The following is a 14,295-nucleotide window of genomic DNA, read 5'->3' as shown; positions in this document are numbered from 1 at the left end:
CACCATCGGGTTCTTTGGCTTCTCACCCTCTCTGTAAAGAGAAGGAATGAACCGCAGTGAGGAAATCGGCTGCACTTGGGTGAGCGTTAACCCTGTTGTCCCGTGGGTCACGTCCAGTGCTTATTCGGTGGAACTAATCGAAGTCATGCAGTTAAATGCAGCCCATTTATCATCATAGCGCTCGGCTAATGGCTAGCATACATAATAGGTAAAAGGTCATAGGTCGTTTTGATTGATGAGAGTGTGAGGTATGTGAGACAAAAGCAGGAAAGTCGGCAATTTGTCATAAAAAGTGAAGGTCCTGTGCTACAGCAGATGTGTGCGTGCTGAAGCCTACCTGTCTTCCTCTGCTTTCATCTGGAACGCGTCCTCCAGCCAGTCTAGCAGTTTGTGTGTGAACTCACTTACATCCTGCTGTTAACACACACACACACACACACACACACACACACACACAAAATCACTTTCACAATGTCATAAAAGGGCTACAGGGCTTTTTACACACAGGTCACGCAAACACCAGCAGAACAACAGAAATCAATAACCACTTATCGCCACTAATGACTTTTAATTGTTAATATACACATTAACGCACAAGATCCATATACAATACGGTGTTTTAGGCCACAGAATATCTATCGGAAGGTCTGCGGTCTGATAGCAACACCAGATGCGGTCTAGACGGTCAAAAACATGCGAACCTGCTGCGACTCGCTGGACTTAAAGGCGTCCTTAAGGATCTCCACGGCCTTAGACGGGTCGACGTATTTCCTCCTCGATCCCACCATCAAGGAGAAAAGATTCCTCAGCTCCTGCATGAAGGGCAGATTCCTGTGCTCCTGAACATAAAGAAGATAACGATACACACGGCTACATTAGAGATACGATTTAAGCTTCATTTCGTACTTCAGTCCCACGCAGCATCGTGTAAACAGGAAGGAGCTATCGTTTTAAACGCCGAAACAATAACGCATGAAAGGTTTTAAATTCCATTAAAATTTGCAGCAGAGACTTAAAAGTGAATGTCAGAAAATGCTAAACTGCATCAGTATTTTTGCATTTGGTTGCTAATTTGCTTTCTAATTTGTTTTTGTGTAAATAGGACATTTGCTTTCTAGTCGAAGTGACGGTACAGTGACTTTATAGTGAAAAAAGTAAACAACAACAACCATAAATCCTTTAATCTGCTATACACCGTGTCGGTCTACAGGGCGGTTTAAGTTTAAACAGTTCGAACACGGTTTACATATTAACTGCCCCTTCCGTTTCCTTCATATCTGGGGGGTCATGGCCTAAAGGTTAGAGAGTCTGACTCCTAACTCTAAGGTTGTGGGTTCGAATCTCGGCCGGCCACGACTGAGGTGCCCTTGAGCAAGGCACCGAACCGCCCCCAACTGCTCCCTGGGCGCTGCAGCATAAATGGCTGCCCACTGCTCTGGGTGTGTGTTAACGGTGTGTGTGTGTGTGTGTGTGTGTTCACTGCTGTGTGTGTGCACTTAGTACTTTGTGTGCTATCGGAAGAAGCTGGCGAGAACTCTGGAGATTGACGGTGTGAAGAATGGGCAGGTGAGGAAAACAGGACTTAAAGCTATCTTTCCTGTTCTGACGGAAAAGGAGTACGACTGAACATGTTATTGAGTCTCTAAGGCTGTAATTCGGTGAGAAGTCATCAGGGTTACTTTGCGTGGCTAGTCTGCACTCGACATGGAGAACTTCTCTCACATATTAAATCATTAAGTGTTAATTACACGTTCAGCCAAACACAGAACGTCCTAACGTTTGATATCATCAAAATATATGAAATAATAATAGTTAAAAATTTACCAATAATATTTTGAAAGATGAATCAGAGACGCGTGAGAGAAGGTTACGTTTTGAGACGAGAGGAGTGACAGAACGTGTCAGTCTCTTCTTACATCCAGTGTCTTTCGCCCTCCTCCTCTTCTGAGTGCTATTTGTCATGCTAACAGATTACAGCCTAAACCCGGTCTGAGCTTTTCCAGCAGCCTTTAAAAAGCTGGCGAGAAATCGAGTGCAGGACTGAATCCTACTAGGCATGATGGCCCAGTGGCTTTGGAATCTGCTTAACGCAGATTAGACCTAGTGTTAAAGCTAGAGAACAAATAAAGCTTGAAAATCTTCTTCCTACAGTTCGGTCCACATGCATGACGGTAACCAGGCCACTAGGATGAAACTGGGGCACTGCAAGACTTTACTAAAGGTCAGTGGGATGAAATATAAGATGGTGTGTGTGTGTGTGTGTGTGTGTGTGTGTGTGTGTGTGTGTGTGTGTGTGTCCGCATGTAGAAGTAATACAGACTGGTCGTTGTGTGTGGGTACTGGGGTAGGAAATCACCTTCTGGTTTCGGGGTAAATCATGGACTCGGGTAGGAGGAGAGTAGTTCAGCACGAGTCTCTGGAACTCCAGCAGATTAAACAAGGACTGAAAAAAGACAACAAAGGACATTCTTTTAATAAACTTATTCACCAAAAAACGTCCCGTTAGTTGCGTCCCACATTTCACCCCTGATGTTGTGTAAATTTGGTCATAAAGACAACTTAAAAACTCGTTTACTTTATGGCAAAAGTAACGGCACGCTCTGAACGGAGGAAGCATCGGTGTGTGCTCACGGTAGCCAAAGGACTTCATGGACTAATGATTTTAGGAGGTTCTCTTACACACTTTAGTCACCATTTTGTAATTTTTAGGTCTCGGAGAGCTTTGTCCAGGTTTGGAGTCATTATCTGGCATTTTTTACACATCCCAAATGAAACCCATCCGGTGTAACTGCTACACGACGGTGCAGTGGAGATACATTAGCCTGTTGTGCAGGTTAAGTGATTAATGCTTGTTTTGTTTTGACTCTTGAGCAAGAGGCCTGACTGCATTATTAATTTACAAGCCTGCACAGCTCCGAATGTCAACAACACTCCCTGTAGCCTTCAAATGTGCTTGGGCTTCTTCAGGAGTCTGATTACATGTGGCAGGCAAACAGCATGTGACTGTGTATCCAGTAACCCAAACAAATATCTCTCCGGTGAAAATCAACATCCAGCACAGCACCGAGTGTAGATTTATTTGGCGCAATCGGGACAAATTAACGTTAATGCTAATATGCCCTTTGAAATCTGTTTACTATGACAAATGACTTTATAGAGCATTAAAGACCTGAGAGAAGATTTAAAAACAAATCACCCCTCTATATCTAACACATTATTTTACATTTTTTATAAATCGTTTTTTTCCCTAGAAATCCATAGATATTCTAGTATCCATAACAGTATAATCTGGGGCACAAAGTCAGCCGAAGAGCAACTGAAGCTTTATTACACAGGTCTGGGGTCAATTAAATTAAACCTTTTCTAATCTACATGTGTTGTGTCTGTAAAGTCGAGCTTTAATAATAAGTGTTTAAATCAGAAAGCCGTGCTGAACAGTGAGACCTGGGCACAACGGCGCTCACTTGTATGACGGCGCTGAACCAGCAGGTGTTGCCCACATTCTTCAGGCCAACGGGGCAGTTACCCTGCCGCTTCCTGTCGTGAGGGTTGGGCGAGTCGCTCCACACCTCCGTGTGTGTGCGCTTCAGGCTGGCTTTGTTCTCCGCTATACTCGCCTCCAACACCCTGACAAAACACCACCCAGATTCACAACAGTCCTTAAAACAACAACACGTTGTCTCTGTTTCTCACACACACAATAATAATAATAATAATGATGAACAAAAGAGGGTCTGAAGAACCTGCTGATTGCCTGCTCCTCGTCCGTGATGCCCGTCTCTCTGAAAGCCCGGTTGGACTCCTCCAGGCTGAGCGCGATGGCTCTCTGGAGGTCATCTTTATCATCTCCGGTCAAATCGATCACATCTGAAATACGAGCTAAACGTCATGCCACAACTCCCACAGTGATGTAAATGAAACGTACAGCTCTCTCTTACAGTTACATTTACGCCTCTACAGCTTTGAGAGGCTCTACAGAACGTGGGAGTAATTACAAGGTCTGGCTCTTCACACATGGCAAGAGATCGGTTATTTGTTTTAATGTATTCGTGAGACATTTTTTTTTTTTTTTTTTTTTTTAAAGTGACAGAATTAAATACTTTCGGTTAATTTACTGTATGCAGCATAAAATGTTAACCATTTATCATCCAAAGCGGGCGCACGTGTCATCTCTGTCTACATGAACAATAGCTACAGAATTCAAATTAAATGAGCCATGAAGACGTTAGCGAATAACTCAAACACATTATTATCCTTTTTTTTTTAAAGCTGTATATCTTCATACCAGGATCAGGTGTAAATACATACTCGTGTCAGCCTGGCTGCCCACGCTGATGTATCTGTCATTGCCGATCTGAGAGGTTTGATAGTAGGTGGCTTCATCCTGTTGAGGGACTTTGGCATTCTTCTCTGTAAGAAAAGCTATGGCCTCGGCTATGTCACCATTGCTGACCTGGGAACAGAAACAAGACGATGCAAATCGACTTGAGGTTATTGGAAAAGAATTCTCCAGAAGAACTCTACCTTGGTAAAGTAAGTCCGCTTTGCTTCAGACCACCCTGTCGTTAATCATTTTCCTGTAACATGTAAAGGGAGGCTCTGTACCTGTAGGGCCTGCTGTAATAGCTGAACATCTGTAGTTCCAGTAACTTCCCTCAGCTGATTCAGTAACGTCTGCTGATGCTGTAGAAAGAAACACACGGATCTCTACTTTTATTCACAGCTAGAGATACACAATATATTCATATAATCACTCTCCTTATGTGTCATTTGGGAAAAGGCTGACTGAATGTGCTACAAGTCAAATCTGGAGTAGTGTAAGGTCAACTGGAGAAATTTAAATGCAGCATTGCACGTGTCCATTTAACACTTATATATAAATAAATAAATAAAAACGTAACTGTACTGTACTCATTGTGAAGTGATGAGCCGTAAAAGTGACAAGCCAAAACCACATCTCTGCCATTACCACTATGTGAGTTGGTCCGGTGTTTTGTTATTTTTTTAACCTACAGATCAAGTTCTTAAGATTTCCAAGTCCTCACCAGAGTCTTTTAGAGAAACAGCAATAACAGACTTTCTCCTTGATAAATATCTGACTAATAATAATAATAATAATAATAATAATAATAATAATAACAATAATAACAAACCCCTTCCACGCACCAGATTCATTTCATAACTGAGTCACGTCACTTCTCAAACCAGCTGTTTCTGAGCCATCGGTCTAATCTAATAAAATGTCGTACGATACAATAAAGCTGTCTAGCAAGTGTCACAGAAATTTTCACTATAGATGCTGCAACATCCTTGTGAATGTGTTGGTGTATTAACTGAGTTTCATGTGGTCTATACTTGATGCGCTGACAAAGAAGCGACGGCAAGGCGAGCGACATTGTTCGACACACCCAAGCGTGAAGATTTCTCTTTAAATATTTTCGCCCTCATCGTGAACCGTTCTAACGATCCGATCTCAGATGGAAAACTCTGACCTTCTGTTCCATGAACAATATCCAGAAAATCCAGAAGACCATCATGTAAAACAGATCCTTCGGTAGGAAACGAGCAGTTTCAGGAAAATTCAGTAAATTCAGTGAATGTAATATTAAACCCTGACCGTGTTGGTAATCGATAGCTGTTTAGAACCAAAACGACTCTGAACGACTACAACATACACATCTTACGCTATTAATAATTTAATAAGCGTAAGTCAGACTTTCCTGCAAACTCAGTGGAATCGCTGCAGCACATTTAACATCCCATTTAAATGGAACTAAATGACTAACGTGCCAACCCATGAGCCCTCGGCTCAGTTCTACTCAAACTACAGATGAGGAGTTACTCTACTGTCAAAAGTAAAGTACTGTATGTCGATAGTTACAATAAATTAAAAATGTCTTGATCTGTTTGATAGTAAATAAATTAACTGATGTAAAAATCACTTTGTCCTAATTTTATTTTTTTTTTGTTACAGTCATGTGATTGACTAGCTTATGCTCATAACTACTAAAACGTTACTGTTTCAACTCGTTTTTTTCTCTCCATTATGCACATTACACCACATCAGGCAGACCAAACTCTTCCTTCTTGTCTACAGGACACGGCGTCTCCACTAAACCTTCAAAACGGCACACATACCAATCAGCAATGCCAAAAAAAAACAACAACCCAGACCTCAGATGACCCCGAAAACAAAACACGTGTGTTTCAAATGGTTCAAAGAGATATCAGGGAAGGACTTCGGTCTTATATTAGAACAGAGTTTTTCAGAGTTTTTTTTAACGCTACAGTTTACGTGAAAATTACATGTACGTTTGTTGGAAACGTCGATTCGTTTCACTGCGTACTGCAACAGCCATATATGGTTAAAATGATAATAAACGCTTCTTGACTCTTGACTTGACATTTGAGTGTAAAGTAAAAGAATATGGCAGCGCTGGCTCAAGTGCTTAAGGCTCTGGGTTGTTGATAGGAAGGTCAGGGTTCAAGCTGCAACTGTTGGGCAACTGATCAAGGCACTTAACCCTCCCTGCCTCGAGGGTGCTGTATCATAACTGCCCCTGCACTCAACCTCCGCATATAAGAATAAAATAATTCCACTGTTACATGTGGTGATGATAAACGCTTCTATACACCAATTCCATCGTACTTTGGCGTACTAACACGTCGTGTAACAGAAGAGAAGGTCGCTGCCTAGTTTCACACCCCGTGACGTAAACAAATCGCCTACTGTGTTTCAGCTTCTCTGGAATAGTGAGCGGAGAAGTTCACTATTCCACATAAGATTCACTCTGTGTAATTCTATTTAACGTTCCCTCGATTTACTTTGCCACGCTCGCAGGCCAAGAAGCAGATAAAAAAGATAGAAGCAGATAAAAAGTGTCCACACTTTGAAAACAGTGTTGCTGAGAAGAAGCTGCTCCTGTAGAGCAAGACTCCAGTGTGAGCTGTGGCATTTATCTAATAGGGCAAATTGAACTGGACGAGCACAAGTCTAGTACAGGATGATGATTATCTTAAATCAGTGCTGTCCATGACACGAGACACGAAACACACACACGTACACACGCACGCACTCTCACACACACGCACGCACGCACGCACTCTCACACACACGCACGCACGCACGCACTCTCACACACACGCACGCACACACAGTTTTAGAGTTTAAAGATACTCAACACCAACACACGCACGTGCACTAGTGATATAAATAGTGTAATAAATACGTTATAAACAGGTTATAAACGTGGTTGTTGCATAACCGGTGTGTATTAAATTTCTAACAGGGAAAATGACAGAAATTACGCAACAACAAGGACTAAAAATACGAAAATGTTAAAGAAGTGAGCTGCACGAGACGCTACGTGGCTAGCAACTCGTTTCTAGGCGTGTCACGCAGCTCATGTCAACATTAGCTTCGCGGCTAACCGATTAGCTTCGCGGCTAACCTACTAGCTTACGTGTTTAAGACACAACATAACGCGACGCAACACGATCGACTGACGCCGGGATTCCTCGGTAACAACAACAAAAAAGTGACAAATAAACTCCAGCAAATAAATATCAGTTCGAGAGAAAGAAAGTTTAAGCTAAACGGCGTATTAGCTAGATAAGCTAATGCTAACTTTCCCTGACTGGCGCATAGCAAAACATTGCGCGCACGAGCGCTTACCTTCTGAGAATGCTGCTGGAGGACGTTCTGCTCCACGGTCATGGCCGCTCCAGGTTGTAAATAAAACGTGTTCGCGAATTATAACAGTGGGGAAAAAACACGTCTTGAGTTAAATACCGGTGAGTTAAAACGTCCCCCCACTAAGCAGCGCAGTAGCGGGCGCCATGGGAAGCGCAGGCACGGGATAGAAACAGAGTAGCGTCGGGGGGTGTTTTTTTTCCTACCCGCATTCAAACACACTCCGCCTTCTCACTCCGATTGGCTAACAGATCACATTTCTATAAATAAGCCAATCAGAATGCAGCAGCCTCACGCAGCTGTCCAATCTTAGACCGGGATGTGAGATATGTACGAATACGGGTGGGGGGGGAGAAGAAACGCAGGAAAAAAAAGAGACGCTTCGATTATACTGGAGTTTCTATTAGTTGGGTCTGATTCAGTTTTCACTTGGACCTCAATAATAGAGCATTATTACGTTATTCAGCAGTCAGATGATGATGATGGTAATGATGATGATGGTGATGATGATTGTGATGATCATCATTATTTTCTTATTGTGGGAAAAAAAACATTGTAAATTATTCGTTCGAGTTTCTTTTCATTTCATAGAAAATAAGGATGAACTGAAACTGAAACTGACGAGGATGCAGGCTATTATTGGAGGATGAACTCTTTTACAAAAAAAAAAAAAAAAAAAAAGGAGAAATGAAACTCCAGCTACCAAATATTAGTTTCGGCCCTGCCCTTCCTGTTAGACATTTATTTATTTATATTATATAAATATTTGGTCTGCACAGATTAAAATTAGTTGTGTGCTATCTACACCAAAGAGGAATAGATAGATAGATAGATAGATAGATAGATAGATAGATAGATAGATAGATAGATAGATAGATAGATAGATAAATAGATAAATAGATGGAATATAGATATATTTATTTATAAAATATAAATATTTGGTCTGCACAGATTTAAGTTAGTTGTGTGTTTTCTACATAAAAGAGGAATAGATAGAAAGAAAGATAGATTTTTTTTATTTAACACCCTAAATCTTTAGATCCTTACTGATTTTTTTTTTTAGCAACAAGTCTAAAGACAACAATGCTTTACACTGCTTACATTTATAGGTGGTACAATTGATGTATGTATGCAAGTGAGCTTTTTCTTTAAGATGACAGAATACAAAAGGCTCTAAAAATGAACTAATATTTCTGAAAAGCTCTGTGGAGATGGAGTGGGCTGCGGTGAGCAGTGGTAGGTAGGCCGCCTCCACCAGCTTGTGCTGTGACCTTTCGAGTAGGCTGAAGGTCCCATCCTGCATTACAGAGTGAGAGGGGTAGAATAAACACAAAGCACTTAAATGTCCAGCAGATTGTGCTGGAACGTGTGTGTGTGTGTGTGTGTGTGTGTGTGTGTGTGTGTGTGTGTGTGTGTGTGTAAAGAATTATAAACATATACATTTATACAATTAGAAGCTTAGATTTCTTTATTTATTTCTGTTCCTCTGAGCACCATGGCAACGTTAAATGTATGTATGTATGTATGTATGTATGTATGTATGTGTTTATTTATTTGTTATTTCCCCCCCTGTTCTATCAGTTCTGTTATTACTGGTGGGTGAATCATAAAAAAGTGATTGCACTTCATGACATTATATTAAAAAGCACCGACACTTAAGACTCCTTCCATACATGTGAAATACACTCCTCACTGAAAACTTCACCATATCAGCAGTTATACACATTTCTATTTTAGGTTTATTTGCAGCATCCGTGTCCATGTTTAAACTGTTACCATAGAAACGTGCACGTACAGCATCCACGTGAATATGAATGAATGTGAAAGCTTTCGGATACAGTTCGGACACAGAGCAGGAAATTCCAGCAGATGGCGCTGCTACACAATAATTCCCCAGGTTTTAGCATAACTGGGTTCTGTGTGCTGTATGCCACCATATAGGGGTAAGAGTGTACTGTTTCTACATAAAGACCCGTCCTTCAAGACAACGCACAGGATCTCATTTATAAACTAACATGATACTCACTCATAAGTGACTCACATGATTTCTATTTAAAGCTGCGAATCAGATTGCCAGGATATTTTTTTGGCTAGGTTTGATTCATCCCTGATGTATAGCATGTCTCTTCTCAGATAAGGAAAAAAGACAAACAAGCAAACTAAAAAAAACCCCAAGGAGCTGAGAAATGAGCTATCATTTCAAGCAAGCATAATTTCAGACGTTAGTGAATGTTTACTTTCGATTACAGACATCGAATATGTTCGAAGGCTGTTGATGTGCCAGAAGATTTGTTTTTCAAAAGACATGCATTTTATTATTATTATTATTATTATTATTATTATTATTATTATTATTATTATTATTATTATTATTATTATTATTATATAGAAATAAACTAAATTCTAGATATTTAAGTTTTACACAAGAGAAACTTTATAACACTTGGACTTATTTTGAGAAGTGAAGACCATATGTATACATAAATAGGAACGTACACGTGTCCTTCTCTACTTCCTGGTAATATAGTGTTACATGGCCTGTATTTTCATTCTGAAATAGATCACATGAATAGAAATGTAAAATAAACAAACAGCATTTTCAATCCTGTAATAAAAACAGATGTACGTGTAAGATTCTGATTATAGATTAAAAAAAATGGGTATGTATAAATTATTTCCTAGATGAATACCTTCCTCTTTAAGTTCTTTATCTTCTATTTAAACTGATACTTCACATAAACTTAGAACTCGGTAGGACCAGAACCGTATTTATTTTAAAAAAAATGATTACTTAATCTTTTCTAAGACAGCCAAGTTATTGTGTAAGTGCTTTCTTGGAGTGAAAACGAGATGAACTGAATACGTCGATTATTTGAACTGAAGCAGAATTCATCTCAGAGAAACACTCAAGCTTTTACAGGACCAATAAATCCCAGATGAGATCGTTTGCACATTTAATAGAAGCGTCTGTTGTAATAGAATCATCTGATTCATTCATTTAGTGAATGCTTTGATGCCAAAAGAGAATCTGCTAACTAGACTGCACATAGTTTTAGATAAAAGGCTATGCTTATTTGTTTGTTTGTTTGTCTGTCTGTCTGTCTGTCTGTCTGTCTGTCTGTCTGTCTGTCTGTCTGTCTGTCTGTCTATCTATCTATCTATCTATCTATCTATCTATCTATCTATCTATCTATCTATCTATCTATCTATCTATCTATCTATCTATCTATCTATTTATTTGATCCCAAGGACATGTCCATGAACCAGTTTGACTCCTGCATGCCTTTTTTTTTTTTTTAAACAGATATGACCCGGCTGCATGAATGGCCAAAGCCGGTGGCTTTGGTAAAACAAGCCGGCGCTGTCAAAACAACTGAATCATTGCAGCCATTTTACAGCAAAGACAGAAACCGTCCACCTGAAAAGTATCTGAGCTTCTAAACTACCCGAGTCACCCCATAATGTCTCCTCGAGTCCTTGTGGCATCTATCTTAACTGTTCTGCGAAGGTTAGTTAAGGGTCACTCTGATGTATTGGGTTGTGAGGAGAGTTTCTTACCTTTGGGAGAAGGAATGAATCTTCGAGAGCACACAGCACAAATGTGTTCGCTCTGCCCTCGCCGTGACCTTTCGCAAACTTCTAATCTCAATCTGGTCTCTCGGTCGAGGCTGAGACACCCTTTTCACGTTCCTACGCTTTGGGAAATGTTTGCTCTGGAAGTGCACGACCTATGAAGTTGGCTCAGGGTGGGTGTGCAGAGGAAGGACACATTCACAAAAGTACAAAAGATCACCGTGTCAATACGATCGGAAACGACTCACAATCTTTAGTCTGATATGCAGCAGTGTCTCTACAGCCAGTTGCTGAAATGTTAGATGTTGTATTACACATATTCTTTTCTTTTTTTTTTTCCCCGCAGAAAGATAACAGCCTCGGAGTGAAGCTTTCAAAGGCGCTTGTGCTGTGACCTTATGTGTAGGCTGAGGGTCATATTATGTGTTATTGAGAAAGAGAGAGACTGCGAGCAAGGAACAAAGGTAGAGCGAGAGAAGGCACAGAGGGAGAGAGAATAAGGGAGGAAGGGAGGGAGGGAGAAAGAGCTTATAGGGAGAAAGATATACATAACGACAAGAAAGTAAGAGATAATAAAAGCGAAAGAGAGACTGAGAATGGCAGACAGTAAGAGAAAGGGAAAGAGAAAAGATATAGATAGATAGATAGATAGATAGATAGATAGATAGATAGATAGATAGACAGATAGACAGATAGATAGATAGATAGATAGATAGATAGATAGATAGATAGATAGATAGATAGATAGACGGTGAGCATAAAACATAAGTAGTAAAATTCTTGCACTAGATTATACTCTAATCTCATTTTAAAATAAATTCTTTTGTAAAATAGAACATAAAAAAATATTAATTTAAAAGGTTAAAAGGTTGTGTGTTTGTAGTGTCACCTACAAATGTTAGGAGGTGGGGCTTGGAGAACAGGGGCGGAGCTACACCTGACTGATGATCTGATGTCAACAAACAGCTGGGTGAAAGAAAAGAAGCAGATTACTTCTGTCAAGTCGAAGGTGGATGTCAAAGTGAGGCATGCTGGGAAATAAGAGGCATTCAGCTGCAGAGCAACTGGAGAGACAAAGGTCATGACCAATGAGGCTCAGACTTGAAAAAGGGATACGGCGGAATTTGAGAATGTCTACAGGAAAAAATAGAGAAAAAAATAATCTAAACACACTCGAGCTTTGAAATGTAAAAAACTTGACATCCGTTTTCACTCCTCTGCTTTTGTGTCTCTAAGTCACAGCAACACTTTCCTGGTCATTTCCAATCTCAATCCCTTGTTTTTTTGTTGTTTTTGTAAGCGGTTAATTCTGGACACTTGCTCGTGACAGCCGTCGTGCCGAACTGCTCATAAAATGCAATTACACACCTTGCTGTGAATGTATTGTGAAACAGCAGCTGGGGATCGGGAAAAGGAGAAGTTAAACATTCAACTCTTACACACACACACACACACACACACACACACACACACACACACACACACACACACACACACACACACACACACACACAGACACACTCTGAGTGACCTGGGGTTTTTGCTGTGCAGTAACTTTAACTTGAGCTCCGTGTAAGTGAAGCTCTGTTGTCCATCCAAAGCCGCTCCAGATTTCAAAGCGACAGAAGGACAAACAGCCGATTGTGGGATCTTACACACTGACCCTGGCTCCTGACTCGTGCCCTGACTCACTCTTCTCTGTTTTGGAGCCAAAGGAAATAAGGGGTTATGCGAAGTTCATGCATGATAAGAATCTGAGGATGGAGAAGTTCACAGAGAGGGGGGGGAGGTTATTTAAAGATGAAGGAAAGGGAACTCGTTTAGAAAAGGTGGAAGTCGGGGCATAGGGGGCAAATCTCACTAAAGAGCAGTGAGAACAAGCACACTGATGAAAATACACTGAGAGAAAACATTGAAAAAAGTGAAAATATCTCAAAACTTTAGATTATTCAGCTTGCTATCAGACTTTATTACTTAGTTCAAGCTTTACAGTTTATTATTCTAACATTTCACTTTGTTTCTTACTTCACACACACACACACACACACACACACACACACACACACACACACACACACACACACACACACACACAAATACACACAGAAACACACCTACAAACACCCACACACACACAAATACACATGGAAACACACCCACACAGACACACACACACACACACAAATACACACAGAAACACACCTACAAACACCCACAAACACACACACACAAATACACACAGAAACAGACACAAACACTCCCACAAACACACACACACACACACACACACACACACACACACACACACACACACACACACACACACACACAAATACACACAGAAACACACCCACACCGACACACACACACAAATACACACGGAAACACACACACAAATACACACAGAAACACACCCACACAGACACAAACACACACACACAGAAACACTCCCACACTCACACACAAACACACAAAGAAACACACACAAATACACACAGAAACACACCCACACAGACACAAATACACACAAATACACACACACACACCTACAAACACCCACACAAATACACACGGAAACACACACACACACACACACACAAACACACAACTGAGTTTAAGGAACTGAGCTTTATGTTGTTATATACACACCCGTGCAGCTCAAGGACACCAAGTTTGTGATTTTACACAGTGGATGAAAGAAGCTGAAAGATGTTTTTATCTTTCACCGATTTCCATTTACAGACAAAACACTTTCTCCAGCAGCCATTTAAGAACTCGTTTTTTTTCATCGAGTCGTACAGTGTGAGCGAGAGTCAGATGATTTCTCTCGTCCTGCAGCGCAAACCCGCTTTCTCTACACATGCTGACACACCCATCTGGTGCTGTCTGTAACGCTTTACGCTCTTATGCAGCTTGCTCAGCTTTGTGCAATTAAATTCCTGCTGTTATGTGTCGTTAGTGTGTCTTGTTCACTGTATTGTGCTGAACTTAAAATGTTTACTGGAGAAGTTTTTAGCTTTCACTCAGTA

At 40.6% G+C, this 14,295-nt stretch overlaps 2 protein-coding genes across 6 annotated transcripts in view; both read right to left on the bottom strand.

Annotated features, from left to right (window-relative positions):
- The window catches only part of usp25 (ubiquitin specific peptidase 25), a 28,152-nt gene extending 20,266 nt beyond the window's left edge, over nucleotides 1-7,886 (bottom strand). Inside the window, exons 1-9 of one of the 3 annotated variants that reach the window (XM_027158508.2) lie at nucleotides 7,676-7,886; nucleotides 4,606-4,683; nucleotides 4,309-4,453; nucleotides 3,744-3,867; nucleotides 3,465-3,627; nucleotides 2,357-2,443; nucleotides 702-839; nucleotides 338-411; nucleotides 1-31 (exon numbers count right to left, since the gene is read on the bottom strand). The exon at nucleotides 1-31 is cut by the window's left edge and continues 43 nt beyond it. In XM_027158508.2, coding sequence (XP_027014309.2) covers nucleotides 1-31; nucleotides 338-411; nucleotides 702-839; nucleotides 2,357-2,443; nucleotides 3,465-3,627; nucleotides 3,744-3,867; nucleotides 4,309-4,453; nucleotides 4,606-4,683; nucleotides 7,676-7,717 — 882 coding nt within the window. In that variant the 5' untranslated portion in view covers nucleotides 7,718-7,886. Of the gene's footprint in view, nucleotides 32-337; nucleotides 415-701; nucleotides 840-2,356; nucleotides 2,444-3,464; nucleotides 3,628-3,743; nucleotides 3,868-4,308; nucleotides 4,454-4,605; nucleotides 4,684-7,675 lie in introns of all 3 variants that reach the window. The other 2 variants (XM_027158507.2, XM_027158509.2) reach the window with 2 other exon arrangements.
- Nucleotides 7,887-8,646: 760 nt separating this feature from the next.
- Nucleotides 8,647-14,295, bottom strand: part of nrip1b (nuclear receptor interacting protein 1b) — a 30,370-nt gene continuing 24,721 nt past the window's right edge. Inside the window, exons 1-3 of one of the 3 annotated variants that reach the window (XR_007138846.1) lie at nucleotides 11,252-13,314; nucleotides 10,190-10,244; nucleotides 8,652-8,990 (exon numbers count right to left, since the gene is read on the bottom strand). The gene's annotated coding sequence lies outside the window, so the exon portion shown is untranslated. Of the gene's footprint in view, nucleotides 8,991-10,189; nucleotides 10,245-11,251; nucleotides 13,315-14,295 lie in introns of those variants that run through there. The other 2 variants (XR_007138845.1, XR_007138844.1) reach the window with 2 other exon arrangements.

Source organism: Tachysurus fulvidraco, chromosome 20 (genome assembly GCF_022655615.1).
Source record: "Tachysurus fulvidraco isolate hzauxx_2018 chromosome 20, HZAU_PFXX_2.0, whole genome shotgun sequence".
NCBI classification, from domain to species: Eukaryota; Metazoa; Chordata; class Actinopteri; order Siluriformes; family Bagridae; genus Tachysurus; species Tachysurus fulvidraco.
The sequence above is the reverse complement of the archived record's forward strand: the minus strand, read 5'-3'. Positions and strand labels throughout refer to the sequence as shown.